The sequence below is a fragment of the Drosophila rhopaloa genome, unplaced genomic scaffold (assembly GCF_018152115.1).
Source record: "Drosophila rhopaloa isolate 14029-0021.01 unplaced genomic scaffold, ASM1815211v1 contig_163, whole genome shotgun sequence".
Taxonomy (NCBI): Eukaryota; Metazoa; Arthropoda; class Insecta; order Diptera; family Drosophilidae; genus Drosophila; species Drosophila rhopaloa.
Window position 1 is genome coordinate 4920611 of NW_025335043.1, and position 25144 is coordinate 4945754.

Below are 25144 nucleotides of genomic sequence, written 5' to 3' on the forward strand. Positions count from 1 at the left end.
GGCGGCGGCGAATTCGGTTCGGTTCGTTCGCCGCCGCTTTTGATATTTTGTGGCGATCGCGGCGCTAGTTTGCCTCAGTCATTCGTAGACTCTCTGCACGTGCGTTTGGGATAGCTATAGCTCCTCATCGGGAATCGGGAATTGGAGACTTGCCACGTTTGTGCGCCCAAAAAACATCCATCGATCGAAGAAGTAAACACTGGGCCGTCTGGACTCGTTTATTTTCGGTGCTGGATATTTATTTTCGAAACAGGCCCCTCTAGGCAGGTGCTTAAGAGTGCAAGATACAAAAGTATATGCGCATCCGAGAGATACAAAGCACAGTTTATGTATCTGCCTCACCTAGGAAACAATCCATATACCCATCCTAGGCTGTTCATCCTACTGGAACACAATTAATTAGCTCGAAAAAACGTTTTGCAGTGCGAGAAAGCGGAACATCGTTGTAAATGCAAATGCAATTGCTAGTGTTTAAATTCCATTGAAGTGCCCATTCTGTACAAACCAATTTGTTGTGACTGTGCAAAAGTACTTTTGGGGAATTTTAAGTGGGTCTTGCGACTCGTATTGGAATTCACCCGAATCTCAAGTACTTACAGTTCATCCGCAGCGCTGATAATAAAATAATTACTTGTATGCCCAACCACAAGTGAGCTTCGTTTTCGTTTTCCGATTTCGAATTTCGCTGGCGAGGGTAAATATTTACCAATGTGTACAAGTGTTTAAAGTGAAAAGTGCATAAATTACTGGCAATTCAACACACACACACATCTGCAGGAGCAGAACAAATTTATTAATTACCTTCCAGTTGGATATTAATTTTTTGAGTTTCGGTGAGTTTGCAAAGCTGAAAAATACATTTTTAATTTCGTGTACATTTTGGCTATGCTTTTTCGACCAGCTGTATTGCCTTTGTTTATCTTTCTGTTTGCGTGGACTGGGTTTCTTTTGTCTATTCGCCCTGCAGTAATTTAATAAACCCCCCCTCCGCGACCGCACTCAATTTAATTATGAAAGCTTTTAAACCAAATTCTTCGCATACCCTCTGTTCCGATTGCCTCCCTTCTATAATTTAAATATTAAAATATCTCACTGGTCAGCTGTCTTATCAAATCGCTTTTCCAAGATGTTGCTCCCGCGAAACGCACATAAACCCATTTTTTAGTATCTCTGTAAGTGATTGCCATGCACTTGAACTTGAAAGCCATTACCAGTTTTCCGGGTCCGGTCCCGTCTATCTTTGGCAAGTGCTCTCGTTCATCTCCATATATTTGTGACACTTAATAGGGAAATAAATATTCGGTGCACTCATCTGCCTTTTTGAAATTCTATGACGACTATCTTCAAGTCTTTTGTAATAGAATCATCCAGCTGGGATTGCGGTCAGTTGACATTTGATGGGGAGCATTCATATATCGGGTTCGCATATCTTTGGCACTAGAATTCGCTATTTAATAGTCGAAAGTTGTTTTTTGTTTTTATTTTTTGTTTCCAATCTAGTCGGGTAATGTTTTTATCAGTCCCTTGAGAATACTATTTTACATTTTAAGTGCTTTCTTGAATTTATTAAGCTACTCAGAATTAATAGCTTTTTAATTGGAATTTTCAAGTATAGTGAGGTTTTCTTTATAATACAAAACCAAAAACGTGGATTTTCGTTCTTTTTTTCCATAAATTTACTTTCAGCTTAATTTATTTTGTACACTTGAAAAGCTTTAAAAATGCTTTAGCTAATAAACTTAAAGTGCATAAATAAAATGGGTTTTATTTGTGTATAACAATTTTACGAACAAAAAATAGTTTTCTATCAAAAGCCTCAAATTTTTTTAAAATAATTTTAAAATGGAAAAACTAAAATAAGTGCACTTGAAAGTACATGTCAGAGTGAAAGTGAACAAAAAACAAATTGTGTATTACATGCGAGCCATCAAAGTTATTTAAGCGCGTGTAATACTTTGCAGCTCTTGAAATTTATTAAGTTCTTCAGAAAACAATAACAATGTTATTATTTAATAAACTCTACAAATACCATTTAATTGTTAATTCCCAAAAGCAGAGTAATTCTTTTTACCAGGAAGAATGGTTTATTGTTTGCAACCTTAAACCTTTAAACTAAATCAACAAATATTAAAAATTAAACGAGAAGCAAGACCTCCTGAAATTTGATATTTTTGGATAAATTAGTAATCAAAATATGCCTAGCAACACAAGTCCTACAAACAAGGTGGTTTCCTTTTTAAAACCATGAGAATTTCTTGGTTTCTTATTTATTTAAAGGTTTTAGAGTACCAGAAAATGCTGATGAATTTCATAAGTTATGAAACCTGCGCAAACAAAAGAAAACCCCGTAAAAGAATGAAATGCAGCTGCAAATGTGACTCAAAATCGCGCCTGGCAACTGAAATCTTGGACCTGGGGTTGCAGTCCTGCCACCCCGAAACCCCTAAACATTTTTTATGGGGTTGCATTTGAAGGTCGTGGCCTATATAGGCCACACCGCCGTGCATCCGAGTGTATGGGTATATAGAACTGAACTGGATTCCGCGGGGCTCAGCTGGTCGCTGTCGGAGCGCATATAGGCGAACGGAACACATGCCCCGATTAACTTGTCCATTTGCCAAGCCATTGACACAGCCCGACTAATGGAAATGCAACTCAAATTGTCACTGCTCCTCTTAATGATTGTCGACTGGCTGTGTGGGTTATGGGTGGGGCGGGGGTTCGTTGGATTTGCGGCTCAACTGGCGCTAAAGCTGGCTGATCCCAGTGCTTTGGCTGTCAGCCACAGACAATGGGCTCACAAAATGCCAAAATATGCGGAGAAAGCAACACAACGAACCGGAGATCACAACAGAACGCAACGCAGTGGCGAACAAATAAACTAATAAATCATTGACCTTGCGAACCTTGACAAAGCGACTTAGACAATCGACCAAAAAGTGCACGGATGCCATTTGGTGACTAGACTGCGGCACACTAAAAATAATGCATTATTTCTGGAAGTTGAATGTGAACAAAATACCGTCATGATTCGTTAATATATGCAAAAATATTAGGAAAAAAGTCTTTTCTAGGAAGGTTGCTCTTGTAATATTACAAAGTCATTAATTGGTGTTTTTACTAAACTATATAAAACAAAAGGATTCAATACAAAAACGAGTAGTAGATATAAAAATATAAACAAACAAGGCTAAATATTTATAAATATTTATTATATTTATATGTATTGGCCAAAAAGGACATGATCAAAATTTTGAGCACTCAGCAAAATATAGTTTTCAAAATAGTAAGCATATTTTAAAAGTGGGTTAATTGGTAAATAATTAAATGTAAAGTAGGAACCCAGAGTTAATGACAAATTTGTAAAGATTTTTGTCTTATAAAAAGAAGTGATTCTGACTTATCCATTCAGTGGATTCAATTGCTCTTAACTAATAGGCCTAATCATTTGGTGTAATATTTTAGAATCACTTTCTGACAAGATTTTTTCCAGTGCATTGAGAAATTGCAGGCCACGGCGGAAATGGGAATGAAAATGTGAATGGGCACGGGAACGAGAATAAGAATGAGAATGGACGCATATGAGTGCTTTGGGTACGACTGGAAATTATGCAAAGCGCAGCGCCAAGTCACGAAAATACCGAGTAGCGGTGCAGTCGCCACGGCGTTGACAATTTTCACCTTTTCGCCTTTTGTCTTTCCACGTTTAATCAAGATTTATATGGCAATTGACTGAGCGATTCCTGCCGCGATATAGCGATTGCGTGGGCGTGTGTCGAGCGTCCAGCGGAATTCTTTTGCGTAAGAAATCCGCTAATCAAAGTGAGGTGACGTTGTGGCCTGTGGCCACCGCCGTCCACCCGCGGAATTCATAAATTGAAAACGAGTATAATTGGAATTAGCCCCCGTGCCCTTTCAAGCCAGAAATACCGGGTGTGCATTAGCATTAAATAATTTCAGATTAGAGCCAGTTGGCTTTGATGTTGCCTGATGGTCACTAAATGGGTTAGAATTAGGGGGCCCACCAGAGAAATTCAAATTGGGGATCCGAGGCTCGGAAACAAACATTTGGCCAGAACAGAATACCATGGCCAATTGAGCAGGTAAACGGCTTTTGGTTCTCCGCTTTGCCTTAGCATTCTTATTGGTTTTTTTAGGGCCACAAACTTGAATTTTCACATGTCTGTTGGGCTCGTATTTATCATATTTTGCTTTGTTCCCAGTATACATACATATATAATATATATTTGGAATCATGGTAGATGAGTGCTGAATAGTGTGTTTGAAAAGTGACTGAATCATCCTGACGCCGGTTGTAACAATGTGTGCAATGACCTGTGAAATTATGTGGATTATATGAACTTATCCCTCCCCCATTTCTATGGGATTCCCCGAAGGCTCAACTTAAGCATCTGTAGACTTAGTTTCATGGAACTTGTGTGAACGTTATTTTAAAGTTGCCTTAAAATTTCCCAGAACACGCCTGTCAAGAGCTCATATAATATTTGCTTTTCATATTACTTAACTACTTACTAATGTTTGCTGGTTTCGATTTGCATGGCCAACTAGAAATATAGATCAGGTTTGGCGTGTCCGGAAAGTTGCTGATTAGACGGCTTAGAATTTGCTAATTGGTAACCAAAGTTATGTGGCCCAGGGATTTACTATCCAATTAATGTAAATTGGGAGAACGTGCAAATGACCAAAAGCCCGCTTCGATTTTCTGCCTTCATGAAGCTTTGGGCTCTGGGCAAGTTTGCAACTGCCAAAGGTGTTAGTTTGGCTTATTTTATGGTGTAATTTTCTCTCTTACAATATAGTTAAATGGAAATCTTGCTAATTTGTTCCTAATTAAATTACAAGTCAAAGGAAAACTATTGGCAGGCTAATAAATATTGGCATAAACCTGAACTAAAGCTGCAATCCTTTCAGTACGTGCTTAGACCCGAAATATGCCATCGCCAAATGGAAAGAATGATAAATGCTAATAAGCATTCTTTATAGTTTTCGGCATTGAACATGCTTTCGATGGCTTTTCATTGGGTGTCATGTGATGCAGTGGCTACTGGGAATGGCTGGAAATTGATACGACTTAAAGGTAGTCAAGTCACTGGCACATGCCACATGACCCATATCCATTTTTATTGCACACTTAGCCAGAGTCATTAAGCTGCGGTTAAGGCGACAATATTCATATGTGTCGCCGCTCGACTTTACGATCCAGCTCTACCATTTCGCCTAGGTCTGTAGCTTTGTAGCAGGTGCTTACTTTAATAAGCTGCTGGCAAACAAACTGAGCAATCAGCACCATTTTGGACCGCCATCTCGGATCGTATTGCTGGCTCAACAGAAACAATACAACTCAACAAAAGCATTTACCCAATTCAAGTTATGGGTTTTCGAGAGTATTAAATAGGTCAAATATATTTATTACCCTATTTTGCTTTATACATTTTTTTGAATTATTAAAAATATTCGCTATTTTTAGAGTATAACTAACTGTTCAAAAAAATTAGTGTCGAATTTTTTCTCTGATTTAAGACACTTTATGTTGAGACAATTTAATGTTCGCGTAATAAAAGAGAAGTATAAAACGAAATTTACTTGTCTTATTGCGATTGTCTTAAACAAATTTTATTGCTTGAATTTTTAATGAATTTAAAATACCATACGGACATACAAATGTATTTATAAAATATTTTTCAAGTAAATTTCATTTAAAAACTTTAAGAAGAAACTTTAGTAAGAAGATACAAAGGAAATGATTGAATCTTTAAATTGGTATTTCTTACGAAATTGATTTCCTTGAACTGCGTTTAGTTACTCGGATTGGTAACTTGGTGTTTTTTTTGTTGTGCTACCGACTACCTTGAGATTCCAATCAGGGCTTGTTAAAGCTTTCCTTTTCTGCGAATTGCAAAAAGTGTTCATCAAGAGTCTTTATTTCGCTCAAAGTAATTTTTCTTTTCTGCGCGCACATACTCGTACAGAGGTATGAATATCCCCAACCCGTGGCAATTGCAATATATTTTTATTAGCCTTTCTTTCGATTCGGCAGCTTTTGTTTTCCCCGCCTGGCGTGTGATTTGTCCCGTGTTTGCTCTTGCGTCTGCGGCCTTTTGCACTTAATTTATGCCGCCACAAATGAAGCGGAATAAAAACAGTGGACTAACTGGGAAGGCGCCTCCCATTTCAGGGGTTCCAATGTCAGCTGGGTACTTACCAAATGGCATGATATTTCCATTTCCGAGTCGTAAATACTTGCTGGCTCCACGCTCTTTACGACTTTAAATCATAAAAGTCGTCGACTGTTCCCTTGGACGACCCGCAGGCCATCAGATCTCGAACCCACACTTGCAAGTACCGTCCAAACCGACCCAAGGGCTTCTGTTGGCGGCATAAAAGCACGCGAAATATTATTTATGGTTATTTTCATTTGAAATTTATAACCGAAAAACCATATGATATAAATAAGCAAGTGTGCCGCACAACGGGGAACTTGTTCTGGTCTCAAGATTCGGATTTTCATATTGAGAAAGGTCAATCCCAGGTGTCGCACAAACTTATTTCGCTTCATTGTTTCACGCTCTTCTTGAGCGGAGAAACTTATGGCGAAACACTTGGCTGCTTTCATTATTCTATTTACTTGAAGCATTTCACTTGCCACTTGTTGTTTACCTATTTATTTGCACGCGTCACAAATTTGTCTTGAATTCAGTGAGTGGAACAACTTATTCGAGTGGTCTTGGTTATGTGGGAGTTACTCGTTGGATCACGAAGTCCAAAGTGAGTTGGGTGTAAATTTATTTTCGCATAGCCTAGATTATTTGACTTTCATGCGAAAATGATTTAAGCTTACCAGTTAAATGGTCATTAAATTACATTCAGTTGCAACGTCAAGAAACTAATCAATTTCATTCATATTCCATTAATTGAAATCAAAATTGTTCCAGGAATATTTTCTTGTTTATTTATCTAAGCTAACATAACAGCGACGTATGAAATCAATAGAATATTTCTCAATTGGAAAACGTTCCTTTTTTGTGATAACCAAATAGTCAAAATATTGTGTAATTTACTTTAGGCAAACACATTTTTGTATGTTTTAGCTAAGCTTTGTGTGGAATTTACAAACACACTCAATTTCTATTAACAGTCAAATTAGTCTCTGCCTATGGCAATCGAATTTCATGGAATTCGGTCAAGCTTAAAAGCTAACTTTAAATGGTAGTTTATGTAGCAATGAAAATGATTCACCACTTGCAACTAAAGTATGCATAGAAAATAGAATGTTGCTCAATTAATATTATAATTCTTGCCAAGATTAGTATGAAATTGTCTGCATGAAAGTTTTTTTGTCTAAAAATCTTTCTCTAATAGTAGTTTCTATAGCAATGAAAATGATTCACCACTTTCAACTAAAGAAATCATAGAAAATAGAATGTTGCTCAATAAATATTTTAATTGATGCCAAGATTAGTACGAAATTGTCTGCATGAAAGCTTTGCTGTCTAAAAATCTTTCTATAAATGGTAGATTATATAGCAATGAAAATGATTCACCACTTGCAACTAAAGTAAGCATAGAAAATAGAATGTTGCTCAATAAATATTTTAATTGATGCCAAGATTAGTACGAAATTTTCTGCATGAAAGTTTTGTTGTCTAAAAATCTTTCTATAAATGGTAGATTATATAGCAATGAAAATGATTCACCACTTGCAACTAAAGTAAGCATAGAAAATAGAATGTTGCTCAATAAATATTTTTATTCATGCCAAGATTAGTATGAAATTGTCTGCATGAAAACTTTGTTGTCGAAAAATCTGAATTAAATACACCATGTGTGTTTTCGATAAAAACGAGTCGCAGTGCTTTATGTGAAAGGTGCCTCATTTACTTGCACGAATCTGTGTGGCTTCCCCTCGAAAGGATTTATGTCAACGTATAGTATACGGTATATGCCAAGGATGTTATTTTTTCCCCGAGATGCCATTAAATTGTGCGTGGATGGCAGGTCCTGTGGGCGGAATGAGAAATGGTGCGTCATTTCTCAGGACTGACAACATGGACGTTAACGCTTTAATGCCTGTCAGTCGCATACATAGCTCCTTAATCGCTTAAGCGGTTGACGCCAGAGGCAAATTCCCCGGCAACCCTTTGGGCCGACATGAAATGTGGGCCAAAAGAATTAGCCCGATTGCCAAAATGACTTCCATTCTTGTTTATTACCAAACGGTCTGCATTTTTTGGCTTAAAGCGAGCTTCCGTCTCGTGGGTCCTCCTTGTATCCTTGTATCCTCGTATCCATGGCATCCTCCATCCACCATTCTGTCCCGAAATGCTTTGCATTTTTCTCCCATTTTTCCTTTCTTCTCTGCTTAGTTTTTCTTGCTTTATTTTTTTGCTTGCCGGCTAGTTGCTAGTTTATTTGGCCATTTTTGGTGGGCGTACAATAATGTAATACAATGCGGATCAGCACGCTTGACTTGCTCAACTTCTGCTGTGTGTTTTTGACACTTTGTTGCTATGGCTTTTCCGCTTTTTTCCCCCAGCCTCCAGCTTTTGGGGTCCTGGTTTGTTAATCCGCTTTGATGCCCATCTGTGAAATACACACATATATATATATATATATATGTACGTTTGGCCTGGCCCGATGACCTCCTGTCATCCACTGCTGAACGGATATACTACCGACATCAGTCAGTCAGCTGGGTGGCCGAAAGTTTTGTTTTTTGTGCGTGCCACATCAGTGATTGCCGATTGGGATTGTATCAAGCATGGGGCATAAAAACGATTGATATCAATATCGGGAAATGGCGAATAACACGTGACCTGTGATGTCCTGTCATTAGGTCCTTCTTAGTTGCTGACGACCATGCAGTGTTTTATGGCCATCGCTTTTTGCTGTTTCGAGCATCTTGTAATTGAGGCTGTGCAATAAAATTCCTGGCCACTTGCAATTTAATGACGTTTGACCTCCGTGTGAATTTTCCCCTTATAAATTATATTCGCTTTTATTTTGCCCAGCATTTATTTAACTTTAATGTTATATAGTACTTATTCTTCTTTCCGTCTGCGAAGTTATATCCTTGATGGGTTCAACTTTTTAGCTGATGCTGGCAAAGAGTTGAGAACTCCGCGGGTGGAGCTCCGACATCCCTTTGAACCGAGGAAAGGACCATTAAATCTAAGCATTTAATTCGGCATTATAGCCCTGGGCGTAGAACAAGCTTTATATGCAATTGTTGCCAAATACCACCGACGTTGTAAAAATCGTATTTTATTGTGGCAATTGAATGGCGAATGGGCGTGGAATTGAGTAATGAAAGCAATGCGGGCACCGCTTCAAATAAAATACCCAACGAGCGGGTTCCGCAGTGGCAATCACAACTGGGTCCCCAATGTCGGTGGCACTGTCAACAATTATTATTCTGATACGTTTTTTACTGCACCCAACGCTTCCCTTTTCTGGCTGGCCTTTCAGCAATGGCTTGCTAAATGCTTCTTTTTCGGGAGCTCGGCAGCACCCAACCCCAAAAAATGGCCAATTAATCAGAGATGGGGTCATAAATCAGGCAAATTTTGTTGGCAAATGGCTCTAACTTGGCTACATGGAGCAAATCATTAGGTGTTTCATATTTAACTATATACTTGAGAAGGCAAAACAATAAGCATCAAGAATAATATAACAAATATACACTTTAATATAACGAAATTCTTGTTTACAAAAATCACAGACAGCTCTGTTTATTTTCAAAAATATTAAATACTAGGTTTGAAAATTTGATTAGAAATTTGAACATTAAATATTGCATTTTTATTTTGTTTCAAACTTCTTGATACAAGATAAATAATATATTTGCTGTTAAATTATAGCCGTTTTAATAAATTCTATTGTTCATGAAAAAAGTAGTTTTAAAATATAAAAAAAGAAATAAACTTAAAATCTTTTTGAGATTTTTTATATATTACAAAATTTATTTCAGTTTTTCTCCCAGTTTAATTACTCGAAAACTTTTCTGACTGTGAAGCACCCAGAGGGACAGGACTTTTTTGCTATCTGTCGAAGGCCAGCTGACGGCTGGGAAACTTTAACTATGCAGCTTTTGCGCTTTTCACTGGACGAATACTAGGGGTGAAGGGTCAACGGGTTGGCCATTGTGTCTCATGCTGATAAGCCGGTCCAGAAGTTTCGCTGCACCTGTCCAGGATGCCTGTCAACTGTCATCTGAAATCTGTTTGCCTGGGACTTGGGATTTGGATTGGAACATGGACAGGGTACGGGAACGGGACCGGGTTCATTGAATTAAAATCTTAATTGCTGCAATAAATTCGTGCAAATTCTGCGCTGCTCAGCTGAGCAAAGTTCCCACAATTTGTGTAAAAATGTCGTAATTGGCGTAATTAGCCAGCGTTTTGCAATCTCTTTCTCGCAGTTTATCTCGGTCTCTTTCCGTGCCACTGTTTGAGTTTCCTATTATGCTATTGGGCGTTTTGTTATTCTAATTGTCCGTCTTTGTTTGCCTTTCGCACTTGTCGCTCTCAACTTGACCTATAAAAGGCACATGCAGGCTCAGCTGTCATGGAAAACTGTGACAAATTGTTGACGGTATACTTTTATACTTCTTTGTCATTTCCGTTTCCGCATTCGTTTTGCTTTCCCTTTACCCTTTCTCCATTTCCATTTTCCCATGGTGGCAGGTGTGCAAAGGGTTTCCCATGAAACATTCATCCACCTGGCAACCACATCAGCCGACTAATCATGATTAATTTGCATCAATTTGAATTTGGGCTATTTTTAGTCGAGCGGCATTCGCCTTAATCGTTTCGAGTAGAGGTCTTTTATTACCTCACGGGAATTCCAGCGCTTCTTTTTCATATATCGTCAGCAAAATGTGACACTTAAATGGACGAAATTTGATATATGACATGGAGCCAGCAAATTCAATCGCGATTTTTGTATTGATGAACTTTGAAATCACTAAATAACGAACACTAATGGCATATCATCATAGAAGGGTTGCTTGAACATCAAATTTGACAGTCAAACACTTCATTTTCAACGTTTAAATTTAATATTGTAGTACAATATTTTGTTCGTTTTGTTATTCTAAACTATCTTATTTATTTTCCCGGCCTAATCAAAATTCCATCTAATTGACTTCAAATTGATTTGTAAACAACTTTATATTACGTGTATAATTACCGCAAAATGCAAATATTATTTGCGGCTTATTTAAATTCTGAACTGACAGTGATTTCAATGCATACTGACTTATTCAAAATTAAATTCAGTGGCCTTTTTATATTTCATTATGGAAATAATTTAATTGTGGCCCATTCTAAATTTTTACTGCACCAAATTGTGTTGTTTGTCTGCGTTTCTAAGCGAATACCTCTGGGTCGGGATATTCAAACATCGATGTTTTCTTAAATGGCCATCCAAAGGGTTGTGGGATTCTCAGCATCTGGTCAAGGCAGACGAACGAACTTCAGACAACTTGGGAAACACGCTTACTATTGTGTTTTCTTTGTCTGCGTTAACAAGAAAATGTTTTCGTTTCAGTGTCCTCAAGAATGAAAAAAAAGGGACACGCCAATTGGGATTACAAAACTATGTCTAATTGTGTATGCATGGGTCGGCAGCCGACACACAAAAGTCCTAATGCATAATCGAGTGTGTTTTCATTACGAGAAAACCTTTTTCTTTTTGGCCAACTCACTGATTCAGCGATTTTGGATCTTTTTGATGGGATTTCACTTCAGCTTGATTTATGGGACTCTTTTTTTTTCTCCCCTTTGCAGATAACTTTAAGCGCTGGGAGAGTGCCACTTTAACCGCCAGTAACGGATGTCCTGATTTCGAAGCTTTGCCCAAATACCGACGAAGGGATACCTACATACACAATTAGCCACAGTGGATGGGTCGACGGAGTACGCTTGGAAAAGTTTTGTCCCGCACACGGAAACCGCATAAGCTTTCCTAGGCGAAATCTTCCCGGGGCGAGGACCCCAAAAAACAACCGGCAAACAAACACAGGCCCAGATGTCGGACACAATCTCCTTCGAGTTGGGCTCGGCCGCCGACCGGCCACCCAACAGGTTCCAAGTAAACCCGGTCAACGGCAACAGTCGCAAGTCACAGGGTTCAGATGGCCCTGGTTCAGGATCGGGAGCAGGAGCAGGAGGAGGAGGAGGAGGACTTGGAGAGGATGGGCCGCACGAGGTCTACCGGCGCCTTACAAACGCCGAGGGCGAACTTCTCGAGGACGACACATTCGATGCGACACAAATGCTCAACCAACACCAGCCCAGGACACAGAGGTGAGTAGCTGGGGTCAGGGGTCAAACGCTGGGGGAGCCTTACACACAAAAAAAGCAAAGTGCTGAAATTGAAACATATTTAAATTTGTGTTCTCTATCTTTAATTAATAATAGTTCTCAAATCAAAATTACAATATTTAAAGAGTTAAGGCAATTCAAAATAATTTAAATACTTTATTTTTATCAAATATTAAAATATTTTTTTTTATTCTGTAAGCTTTATTTTTGAGAAACATTTTTTTTTAAAGGTAGTAACTATCGATTTATTTGTATGCTCATTCGTATTGTAAAGCTATTAAACTTAAATGAATAAGAATTCACACTTTTTTGGGTCTCACGACTGTTTGGTACGAATTTTTGGCAATCCAGTTGTACATTTTTAATATTATATTTATTAAATTGCCGTTAAACACTATCCTACATTTTTAAAAGTCTGCAAATGTGACTTTAAGTCACACCACTAACTATGTTTTAGGTGTCTCCCCTTTTCTCTGAGTGCAGCCAGGGTTTAAAACGGGTGCGGTTTTTGGGTCTCGTGCTAGCCGACCTTTTCCTTTGTCTATTGTGGCGGAGAATGGAAATTTTTTGAATATTTCATTTTCTGGTAATTGTTTAGTGTTTCATCAAACAAGGATTGCTTTTGTCGTCTCCTGTATTTTGTCCTCGCTTAATTATGGCGTTAACATTCCATCCGGGAACAAAGGATGCCGTGCCAAAGAAAACACGGAATCCCTGAAAGGATGTCTGAAGAATTATCGCTCCGGCAGGATGGGCCCTCGAATGAATTACCGAGTTAGCAGGGCTCTACTTGAATATCATTTAGGCAGAAACTGGGCGAAAATGCAGATGAGATTGATATGAGGCAGCCGGGGAAAATTGGTTGTAAAGTTAGAGTGCCAACATGCCAGCCGCTCAACGAGATGCCAGTTAATCATTCACGCCACATTTGGTGCAATTGTAATTTTCAGTCCATCAGCTTGTAGTGCAATCATTCAAAATTGATTAAACTCCGTGGAATTCCAGGGCCCATGAACAAGTCAACAATCGGACCATTCGCATCTATCAAATGGCCAAGGTTGGCCGACCTGCGGCAGGTTCAACACTCGCCTGTTAAAAGTTCAACACTCGCGTGCAAAAATCGAACAATGCCATTCAATCACAGACCCGAAGTAATAACCATCATTTACGCTTGTGGTCCCAATTGGCAGTGGACAGACATTTGCATAGTTCTGAAAATCGACATGGACAAGCCATTCATTTTGCCAACTATGAAATGTTCATTTCGATATGTCGCCATTACATTATGGCCTTGTCTGGCAGAGAACCGCCCAAGTTATGATAATGAGGCTTATGAAAATATTATAGCCCTGTTTATTGGCCCAACAAAGAAGCCAACATCCTGTGCCAGGAGACTGCGAAGTCAGGGCAACGGAATTTCGATTACGAGGAAAGCGGTTACATATAAAAACTCCGTTTAATCGGCTCAATTTGGCAGCCATTCAGCAGCGAGTTCCTGCATAAATTAATGATAAGCTTACTTAAGGGTCTTCTTCAGTTTTAAGCGACTTCGCCTTCGCCTTTGCCTCTCCAGATTGATAATTAATTCCTGCATTTTCTCTCAGCTTTCCCCACCGTTGCCTCACAAATTGAATCAATCTCATTGACATACAATCGACTGGATCAACATTATGAGTGCGATTCACGTTCGCGGCTGCCAGGCAATCCGAAAAGCCGAGCAGACAAGTCAGCCATAAATTGCTCCAATAACAACAGAGCATATATCATATAAATATCTAGGGGCCATTGAGCAAAGTCGTTTGGTGAAATGAAATGAGCACCCACGGTTTCTTAGTCGACTGCAGGATACTTTCTCACTAAGCAGTTCGGTATACCTTTTTATTCAGGAGGTTTATTCCACAAACATAGGTTTATACTAGGCTAATAAAACGCAGCTAAATTGCAATAAGTAATTTGTAAATATACTTAATTGGCAGTCCATTAATTTTTTTTTGATTCAATAGTTTAATACTTCACAATTTGTACAATTCCAATAACACAACTGTTTTTTCTTAATATACATAATTGAAATATAAGTGATTAAGTGATTTAATGTTGGCCATTATATTATTACTCATACGCAGTGTTGCCTTTTAGTTTGCATTGTATTTGCAGGCATACATAAAAACTATATTTTACAACCTATTTATTCTTTATAAATGTAGTTTAATTCCACTTTCCGTGGAAAATAATTTGCCTTAAGCAGCTAGCATGTATTATTAAAATGCATAAATATTAATTAAAAGTGGAAAGTAGAATTTAAAAAAATGAAAATAATGTTTATCAGGTATTGAATTCTACATGAATACATTGAAAATCCATAAATGACTTATATATACCAGAAATAAAAATGAAAAGCGTGCCTTCCCATTTGAACTTTATGAACATCGAACGATGAAATTATGTGTTTTTGAGCTCCTCTCGATTAGCGAGTGCAACCAGCAGGGTGTCAGGATGTCAGAGTGTCAGGATGTCAGGCGCTCGCTCATGCAAGACATTATCGACTGAAAACGGGGGGATGCGGGGTTGAACGGCCTTCTGGGCGCGTGGGCGTGTCCTGGGGCCGTCTACTCCATGGCAGACTGGCGGGAATCATCTGGGGCTTCCACACAATGGGTGGCAATCAGAAAGTGCAAGTTTGTGTTTGGGGGGCGAGAGCTAACTAAATCGAAATAAATTCAATTGAATTTCGTTGAACTAAATTGGCTGATAATGAAAGTTATTGGTTGTGGGTTTAAAATCGAATTCATGTTCACTGGGCGTGTGATCGGAGATAAATCCTTTTGTTCATCTGCCAATTAAAGTGGTACAAATGGGGAACGGAAAGGGAATGTGACATACAATTAATGTTCAACCTAATTGCCAGTCTTTGTGTTCTATCCCCAGGCAATCCATCAAAAGCAGTTTCCGAGACAAGGATAAACCGTCGAGGTTCAAGGACCTGCAGACGACAACCCGCTTCCAGGTGGACCCCCAAAATGAGGAGTCCGATGAGTCGAACGATTCGCAGGAGGAACGCGAGCTGCTAGACAACGAATACGACACAAAATATGGTAAAAGTTTCCGGTCAGTTTGCATTGCTCCCTCCCTATTTACACAGAGAAAAATTCAAAATAATCATTAAAAAAAATATCTTTGATTTCTATAAATATTATTTTACGAATATTTTTGGTAAAAACAATCTCAACTGGTACAAAAGTTTTCATTATTACTTGCAACATTTAAACATGATGTTGTAAGCTGTTAAATTATATTTTTGGTTTTTAATGGCACTTAAAAGAAGTATTGTAATTATTTATATCAAATTCTACATCATGAAAAAATAGTATCATTTAATATTTAAGTACTTAATTATAATTAAGTACTTTAAATACTTACACATTACTTTTTGCTTAATGATAATCACAAATCATTTTGATACGTGCCCAGATTAAATATTTTTCCTATAAATGCGTTTTTCTCCATTTTTATAATTGATGATAAATTTTAAATTACAAAAGTCAATATATTTTTCCCTGTGTATCCTCTGCTGCGCTGTCGAATCTGCCGAATTAAACTCCTACGATTTTCCGCAGGCACTTCACGCGGGAGGCGCTACCCCGTCTGGACAATTACCGCAACATGATGTCCATCCAGGCGGCCTACCGTCCAACGCTCGACGAGCTGCACAATGCCACGCTGACGGGCAAGGTGAGTGCTCCATCCCAGCAAATAATCGCCTGGGTCGTAAACACTGCACAGGACCCTCAAGGGTCACAAATTACAATTTCACGGGTCCCATTAAATGACATTCGCAAGCTTTACGCGGTCGCCGTCGCAGTAAATGTCGAATTTAAATTTACGCTCATACGCCCACACGAAATTAAAAAAAAATTCAATAACCTTAACCCATGAAGTGACCCGGACCCGAAACCCGGCAGTGTCAATCGCTCGGCGGCAAGTGTCACCCCGGCTCAGCCAGAAAGCCAGAAAGCCATTTGAATTTTCTTTTTTCTTGTAGGCACATGAGCGTGACTGCGAATGCCACCAGGAGTCAAATTGGTCTGGTCGTTGGCACTGCAGGCTAAGGGAAATCCCTTGAAAATTGCTTGTCAAATGCAAGTCTTGCGGCTGGGGTGCACACTTTGGCTAAATTTATTCCCAAAATAGGAGAACTTCGGCAGACTTAACCGATTAAATTTGACTATGAAGCTGTTAAATCTGACAAGTCCATTGACTTTTCATTTGACTTCTAAGCCCTGGTTGTGAATCATTTCGAAAAAGTTTTCTATTCGAAAGACACAATGCAGTGCCAGCAATTGGTCCTAATTGATTTCCACACTTTTCAGACTAATTGCCGATGTTTTTAGTTTCACAATTGGCTGAGCAAATGACTGTCAATAAGAGAGAGAAAATAAATTGTTTTTGGGGCTGCAACTGAAGGTTCATTGAGAAATTGATGCGTTGCACAATGACATTTCACAGACAGGCACACATGTATAATCCATGAGGCAATCTCTTTTTGTACACGTTAGCTTGGGACCAGATGACATGATGACCAATCCAAGACCAGCTACTAATTAAGTCCGAGTGTGCGAAAGTACTGGGGAAGGAGCTCTCTCAATGTCATTTGGACATCTTGTAATAATAAGCAATTAAGATGGGGTCTCGTTAAAAGTGCAAAGTTCACAAGTTCAATTGGCGCAACGGGTGTTTGCGGTTTCGGGGGCGTTTGATTAATCTATTAATAATGTTCACTGTGGGTGTGCGCCGGCTTGTCAAAATTCCTGGTAGCTGAAGTCATCCATTTCCAGGGCAGATCTTTATTCGCTTGACAAAGGAAATGCCCTTTTAAAATTCCATGAGACCCCCAGAACTTAAATTACCAAGGAAAATACAGATATTTACCCCACCTGCAGATTCAGGATGTGCGCCGAATCATTTATCAACACTAGACAGCTTTATTGAAAATTTCTCAAGAACCCTCCACCCTTTGTACTTCACGCCCACTCACACGAAGAGAAAAAGCTTGTTAAATATGCACACTTGCCAGAAAATATTCTGACTTTTAATTGTTATGAAAACCTAGAAACCTAGAATCAATTTAAAATTGGATTAAATATGTCCAATAACTATTATTTGTATGAATTTTAATTTCTTTGAAACTCGTGTTAAAACAAATGAAAACAAATATAATTATTTTGGTTTTACTTGTTTATTGTCGAACGATTTTGGTTATTTATTAAGCAAAACACAATTTAAACTATTTCTAGAAATTGAGACTCAATATTTTAATTATTACAAGAAAGAAAGTGTAATCAAATTATTTTCTTCAATCAAACTATTTATATACGAAATGGTTCACATAGTTTAATTTTGCTAACAAAATTATCTTTATTATGGATTTAAATTGAGGAAATATGCTAATAAAATGAATATTTGTAGTGAATGGTTACATTATATTTTTGTAAAATTAGTGAATTTTCGTTATCTGTATGCCCACAGAACACGCACAGCTTGACGCGTAATCAGGACCCGGAGTCGGGCATCATGAATGGGGTCCTGAAATTCGGCTGGATCAAAGGTGTGCTCGTCCGCTGCCTGCTGAACATCTGGGGCGTGATGCTCTTCCTGCGCCTCAGCTGGGTGGTGGGTCAGGCGGGCATCATCGAGGGATTCGTATTAATACTGACAACGACTGCTGTCACGACCATCACGGCCTTGTCGATGTCGGCGATAAGCACTAATGGTGTCATCAAAGGAGGTAAGGCCGCACCCCATCTCCATGGCGGTCTCTTTTAAATGGCTCTAAGTGGTTTTAACGGCACACTCGCCTAGGTGGCACCTACTACATGATATCCCGGTCCCTGGGGCCCGAGTTCGGTGGCTCCATCGGTCTGATTTTCTCGCTGGCTAATGCGGTTGCGTGTGCCATGTATGTGGTCGGCTTCTGCGAATCCATGCTGGCCATGATGACGACCTTTGAATGGAAAATCGTCGACGGCGGTGTTCAGGACGTACGCATCATAGGTTGTATCACCATCCTGCTGCTTCTGATCATTGTGGTGGTCGGAATGGAATGGGAGGCCAAGGTGCGTATGCGTAATGTGCAACCTCGAAAGTTATGCAGTTAATACGTTCATACGTTCGGTTAACCAGGCTCAAATCGGACTACTCATCATCCTGTTGGTGGCCATCGCCGACTTTGTCATTGGTAGCTTCATCGGACCTAAAAGCGATTTGGAACTGGCTAAGGGATTTTTGGGCTACAATGGTAAGCTTTAAAAATTAGAAAACCGTCATCTGTTTAATTTGTTTTTTTTTTTCACAGCAACTGTGTTTAAAAATAATCTTTTTGCCGACTATCGTCCGGAGAAGGGAGGCATTCAGCACGATTTTTTCTCAGTGTTTGCCATTTTCTTCCCTGCGGCTACAGGCATTTTGGCTGGTGCAAATATCTCCGGAGATCTGAAGGTAAACTTTGATTTAAGTTGTTCAAGAAAACATTGCATAAAATATATTATAAGATAATTATTGTTAAAAACAGACTTTTATTTGAGTTCAGTTTACTTTCCTTAATCTATCCATTTTTTTCTAATTATTGAGTTTTAATGATTTTTTTAGGATCCCCAAAAATCCATTCCCAAGGGAACGATTTTGGCCATTGTCATCACCACCGGAACTTATTTAATCATGGTCCTGCAGTGCGGAGCTACAGTAGCTCGCGATGCTACGGGCAATTTGACAGATGTGGTGAATGGCTCTTTCGCCTTCCTCGACTGCCAGCCTGGTAAGGTTTTTTAATTACTTGCAAAGCTTATTAAATTTAATAAATAATTGAAATTTAACCACCTCCTTTAGGCGAGTGCGGCTTTGGTCTGCAGAACTCATTTCAGGTGATTGAGTTGGTTTCTGGCTTCGGTCCTCTGATTTACGCAGGCTGCTATGCTGCCACACTGTCATCTGCATTGGCCAGTTTGGTTTCCGCACCAAAGGTTTTCCAGGTAGGAGAGTAATGAGAATACAATTATATGCCACTTATGAATTAAATTAATTATTTTATCAGGCCCTGTGCAAGGATGAACTGTATCCGAAGATTGTTTGGTTTGCCAAGGGCTATGGAAAGAACAATGAACCCGTTCGTGGCTATGTACTAACTTTCATCATTGCCTCTGCGTAAGTTGATACTTAGCACTATTTTTATTGAATATTTTTTAAGGTTCATAAAATGTTATAAATAATATTTTGGTTAAAAATAGTTTATAAAGTGCCATGAATATTTTTTCCCACCCATTTCAGCTTCATTTTGATCGGAGAACTGAACCTGATTGCCCCGCTCATATCGAACTTTTTCCTGGCCGCCTACATGTTGATCAACTTCAGTACCTTCCATGCCAGTCTGGCCAAGCCAGTGGGCTGGCGACCAACCTTTAAGGTGGGCAATCAAATGGAAGGCCCTCAAAAACAAAGTGATTTTTAATATTTCGTTATTTTGTAGTATTTCAACATGTGGCTGAGCCTGCTGGGCGCCATCCTCTGTGTGGCCGTCATGTTCCTCATCTCCTGGGCCACTGCACTCATCACCTTTGTCGCCGTGCTGGCTCTGTACTTAATCGTGGCCTATCGGAAACCGGATGTCAACTGGGGCTCCACCACACAGGCTCAGACGTACAAAAATGCCCTGATGTCGGTGCAGCAGCTGAACAACGTGGAGGAGCACGTGAAGAACTATAGGCCGCAGATCCTGGTACTTTCCGGCCTTCCCAACACCCGACCAGTCCTCGTCGACCTGGCTTATATGCTAACGAAGAACTTATCGCTGCTCGTTTGTGGCCATGTGCTGCGGGGTTCCAGTTCCCAGAAATACCGGACCAATCTGCAGGAGAGAGCGTCCAACTGGTTCCGCAAGCATCGCGTTAAGGGTTTCTATGCCTTGGTGGATGGCGAGGACTTCGAATCGGGCACGAGGGCCTTAATGCAGGCCACGGGCATTGGAAAACTGAAGCCAAACATTATCCTGATGGGCTACAAGACTGACTGGCAGACGTGCGATCGCAAGGAGTTGGTGCAGTACTTCAACGTGATGCACAAGGCACTGGACATGTACCTCTCGGTGGCCATTCTACGGGCACCGCAGGGTCTGGATTGCTCGCTTTTACTGGGCTCCGAAGATGGTTGGAAACCCTCCTCCGAGGTGCCACGCACCCTGCAGCCAAACGAGAGTTCCGGCGACTTGCAGGCGGTGGACAGTAATGCTCGGAATGCTTTGGGAGGCAGCATTGACTCGCTCAGCAGAAATGTGTCGCAAGGTAAGGAACAGGAATCCGGAATGAATTTAAAAACCATTATAATAATACTAAATTACAAATCTGCTTATATTCCGCATGACTCTCTCTTTATACCCCCAATCTCGCACCTGTTTAACCAACCACCCACTCAATTGCACCTTCTGCACCACAATTGCAATCACGTAGAGGACCGAAACCGCAACCAGTTGGTCCACAGCGAGCAGAACAGCCTGAAGATAGTCAAAAGTGAGTAGCATGCTCGGTGAAATGGTAAAGGTCAAAACTATAGGGTGGACCGGGTGTAACTTATCTAGCTCAAACATAAAAAGCTATAGTTATTGAGGCTTACAGTTAAAAAAAAGTATTTTCTTTTCAATTTTCCTTATAAGCAATTTTAGAGATATATGTTTGGAGCTTATAACACATTTAAAGAAGCTTATCCAGCCTAAGGTTTCATTTTCTTACCTAAAAGAATAAACATTTTCTCAATTTAATTTAAAATAATCCTGTAAGCTGTAAAAACGGCAATTGTTCAGTATATAAAACATGTAAATAGCTTGTGTCTATAGTTTACTATAGTTTATTTCCAATGCTTTATATTATGAGCCCAAAAATGAGTTTCTAAGGAGCTTAACCACACAACGGTCCACCCTACCCTCTGGCCAAATTTCCAATTTTCCGTAATAATATCGGTGTATCTTCGTGTCTTCTGGGAAATTGAACCGCAGTGCGCTTCAAGCAGAGCCTGCGGAGAATTCGCTCCTGGCCAGGTGCAGGTGAAGTTGTGTTTTTGCTAAGATTGCGTGTCTTAAGATACTTGAATGGAATGTGAAGTTGTTGTAGGCTGAGTAGGTAAATATGAATGGAGTACAAGCAGATGAAACTCACACCGTCACCAATACTTGCTACCACGCATGTAAGCTGCTGCATGTTGGCTTTATTCGCAATCAGGCCATAAAGTTTACAGAAAATTAACGACATTTAACAGCTAAACTAACCTCAATCTATGGCCGAAAAGTTGGAGGTCCTGGTTGTCATTTGGGGCTTTCTGGACCTGCGAACCCGTCGGCGGTTCGACATCTGTGCGCCTGCAAAACCTTTTCCGGCAATATGCGGCCCCAAAATTAATGCAATGCTCGTAAATTTGAATTTTAAATTGTATCCGAACAATGTCCGGCAAGGAAGCTGCTGTCGTTGGGGAATCGGGATTCAGACTACCCCACATGGTCACAGCACGTGGCCCAAGGGCTGGGTTGTATGTTTTGAATATATATGGTCTAAAAATGGAAAAATCTGTTAGGTTGCTGCATTGTTTGTTGTCTGTGCATGTCCTGAATGAAATTGCCTTGTTGTAGAACAGTTTTTTTGTTCAGTTTGTACGTTACTTTTATTTAAAGTCAACTTATGCTTCCCGTTTAGCCTCCAGTACGAGTGACCTGTCATTTATTGCGGGCAATCAGGCGAAGGATGTGTCCGGCATGCCCGATCCCTTGGATGCAAAGACAGCCAATCTTGTGGTAATTGGGAAACCATTTAATTATCTATGAATTTGATTATCTATTTTGCATCCTTTAGAACAATTCGCTGCGCAAATCGAAGCTGAAGCACGATGACCCCGCATCTCTGTACAAGGGTCCTGGGGGCACCGAGCTGCCCAAAGAGGTCCTGTCGGACCTCACTCTGTTCACCAGGAAGCGCAGCCATGCCGTTATCGATGTCTGGTGGCTCTACGACGACGGTGGACTCACCCTCCTGCTGCCCTACATCATCAGTACCCGGCGCACCTGGCAGACGTGCAAATTGAGGTGAGCATATCGCGAATTCACGCGAAATTGTTATTTGTTTTACCGCTTGGCTTCTGGCTAACGAGGAATTTTGTGCGAGTAATTTTCGGCAAGGGAATTTTCAGCCATGTGCTCGTCCGTCGAGAGCAGATTGGCTGATTGCGCCAATCTCAAGGTCACAAAGTTGGGCCTTGCTTAAGGGATTTTATTTATTTTTGTTTTTTTTTTAATATCCCTCACTACAATTTTAAGATACCTTTTTGTTGCCGAAGTTTTTATATCAGAGCTTTTTTTCCAGACTTTGAGTTATTAGCCTTGTAATGTTTCCTTCAAAGAGAAAAATCCGAAATCACATTAAAATGTTGTTCGTGCTTAATATTTAAAAAATAAAATGTTTTTGATTTCTTGAAAAATGTATCACAAAAATAACTAAAAACACACAAAAAAGGTGAAGTAAAATCAACACTGCGTATACGTAATAAACTCGGAGTCTCGCCAGCAATTAGCCGTTTTTGCTGCACTTTAGAAAACTACATGTTTCAGTCGGTTTAGATAATTGAATGTATTAAACCACAGTTCGTGGAATCATCGTCGTTGTACCAGCTTTGTTTAATAGTTTGATATTTTTATATGAAAATCCACGAACCAGCCAATAACTTTTGTGTAACACAGAAAAACTAAAAATTTATTAACATTTTCCACCCGCAGGGTTTATGCTCTGGCTAACAAAAAGGCGGAGTTGGAGTTCGAGCAGCGCTCCATGGCCAGTTTGCTATCCAAGTTCCGGATTGACTACTCAGACCTGACGCTGATTCCGGACATAACAAAAAAGCCATTGGAGACATCTACGCAATTCTTTAACGAGCTGATTAAGGACTTTGTGGTGACCGAAAAAGAGGGCGAGAATGGAAACAGCAGCAGAGCGACCTTGAATGAGGATGAGGGTGAGTAAAATTTGTAATCCAATAAAATAATATTTTAATTGAATTATTTATTGAAGTATAATTATTATATTGCCTGCATTAAATATTAGACTATTTTAATGTTTTCTTGTGTGTCACGAAAATATCTAATGAAGGTATTAGCACAAAATTCAACCTTGGTATCACAGAGTATTTAATTCAATTTTGACTAAACGTTTTAATATAGACTTAATTATAGAAAATTTAATCCAAAACTATACAGATTCTGTGACAACGATGGTTTTGTTAATATTATTTTTTATTTACTATTAGATTTAGCTATTTCCTTATATCTAGTTCGAAAGTCACTGCAGATGTTGGTTGAGTTTTCATAAAACCTTTCTAATCTTTTGGGGCTTAGTTATATGATATCTGTACTGCTTAATAAGTTTAATTTTGCGTCGAAACCTAATATATTTAAGATTAATCCATACAAAAAGAAAACCTTGTAATGTATTTAACCCCTGATAATGTTTTTCAGCCCTCATAACCGACGACGATCTGCTGGCGGTGCAGGACAAGACGAATCGATACCTTCGGCTGCGGGAGTACCTGCGGGAGCAGTCGACCAAGTCGGATCTGGTGGTAATGACGCTGCCAATGCCCCGGAAGAACATCGTATCTGCGCCGCTCTATATGGCCTGGCTGGAGAGTCTCAGTCGGGACATGCCGCCATTCCTGTTCGTGCGCGGCAACCAGACGAGCGTGCTGACCTTCTACTCGTAGGATCGGCAGTCCGGATGGGATCTATTGTATTCTACTTACACCTACCGACACACACACTCACCGTTATTGTTTAGGCGAACGAGTATTTTATCTCTTAGAAGTACCACCCATGTACATAAATTTAGGGACACCCCACGAAACGCACAGAGGCACTGGCACCGACGTGGAGATCGGGAATTATCTGATGGCCCACTGCAGCTCTATCATATGGTTACCCAATCCATCGCCGCGTCGTCAATATAAACACTTGTCCTAGCTATCGAGTTTAAATCGTATTTAAATACAGTGCAAATAATTTTTAAATTGTTGTTTTTCTTTGGGTTTATATATTATTTTGGGAGGTTCCTGAAAAGAGTACGGCTTTTATGGGGGAAATATTTAGAATTTGCTCAGCTTTCCTTAACTTTTCAAGTGATTGTAAATCAGGGAAGATTTACAATGGGTAGATTTATCTGTGGTATACCTGATATTCGGCCAAAGAACTTAAAAATTTATTCCACACCAATTTAAGAGCACCACACTTTAGTAAAGTACCACATAGGATTTAGACAGCTTCAAAATCCCTTGTTATATCGTAATCCATCAAATTATCGTCAAATTCTGGCCTGTCAATTTAGGTGACTGTCTACTTAATTTAAAACTGAGTAGGGTTCGCCTTCCAACTTGAAACTAGTTGCAACATGTTCGAGTTGGATGGTGTTGGAACACAGAAACAGTGTGTGGGATTAAAGGTTAGTATACGTTTGGCTTGAGAATTAAATTAAACAGAATAAAATGTAAAATGTAATTTTCCCCTTGCCGTTTTTTATATATTTTGTCATTACGTCGTATGCAGATATTTTTAACAAGTTTTTTTTCCCAATTAAGACTTTGGTAGCTAAGCAACTACTGGACGTTGTGTGTTTTTCGTTGACACATAAAATGTATCAATTAGTTTTGCAAAAATTTTCAAAGCTAAAAATAAAATGTTGTTTGTCCACCTTGTAGCTTATCTTTTAAGGCGACTCTGCCACAAATATCTT

The 25144-nt window shown here is 39.5% G+C and overlaps 1 protein-coding gene across 3 annotated transcripts; it reads left to right on the forward strand.

Moving 5' to 3' along the window:
* The first annotated feature begins 61 nt into the window (after positions 1-61).
* LOC108053912 (bumetanide-sensitive sodium-(potassium)-chloride cotransporter) lies at positions 62-24425 on the forward strand. Of its 3 annotated transcripts, XM_017136643.2 has the most exons (19): positions 62-833; positions 11808-12326; positions 15270-15449; positions 15959-16073; positions 17868-18126; positions 18201-18454; positions 18522-18636; positions 18694-18836; positions 18987-19152; positions 19224-19366; positions 19429-19538; positions 19662-19797; positions 19861-20671; positions 20837-20896; positions 21379-21426; positions 22070-22167; positions 22226-22455; positions 23143-23378; positions 23878-24425. In XM_017136643.2, exons 2-19 carry the CDS (start codon positions 12049-12051, stop codon positions 24120-24122), a joined length of 3627 nt encoding a protein of 1208 aa, XP_016992132.1. In that variant the 5' UTR covers positions 62-833; positions 11808-12048; the 3' UTR covers positions 24123-24425. The 3 variants fall into 3 exon arrangements, with proteins under 3 accessions (XP_016992132.1, XP_016992135.1, XP_016992136.1); XM_017136646.2 differs by lacking the exon at positions 21379-21426; XM_017136647.2 differs by lacking the exons at positions 20837-20896; positions 21379-21426.
* Positions 24426-25144: the final 719 nt, after the last annotated feature.

Excerpts from the sequence above, each read along its gene's own strand:
- LOC108053912 (XM_017136643.2), top strand. The coding sequence starts at position 12,049 with ATGTCGGACACAATCTCCTTCGAGTTGGGCTCGGCCGCCGACCGGCCA. Across the intron at positions 12,327-15,269 it reads CACCAGCCCAGGACACAGAG|GCAATCCATCAAAAGCAGTT; the intron begins GTGAGTAGCTGG and ends TTCTATCCCCAG. Across the intron at positions 15,450-15,958 it reads AAATATGGTAAAAGTTTCCG|GCACTTCACGCGGGAGGCGC; the intron begins GTCAGTTTGCAT and ends GATTTTCCGCAG.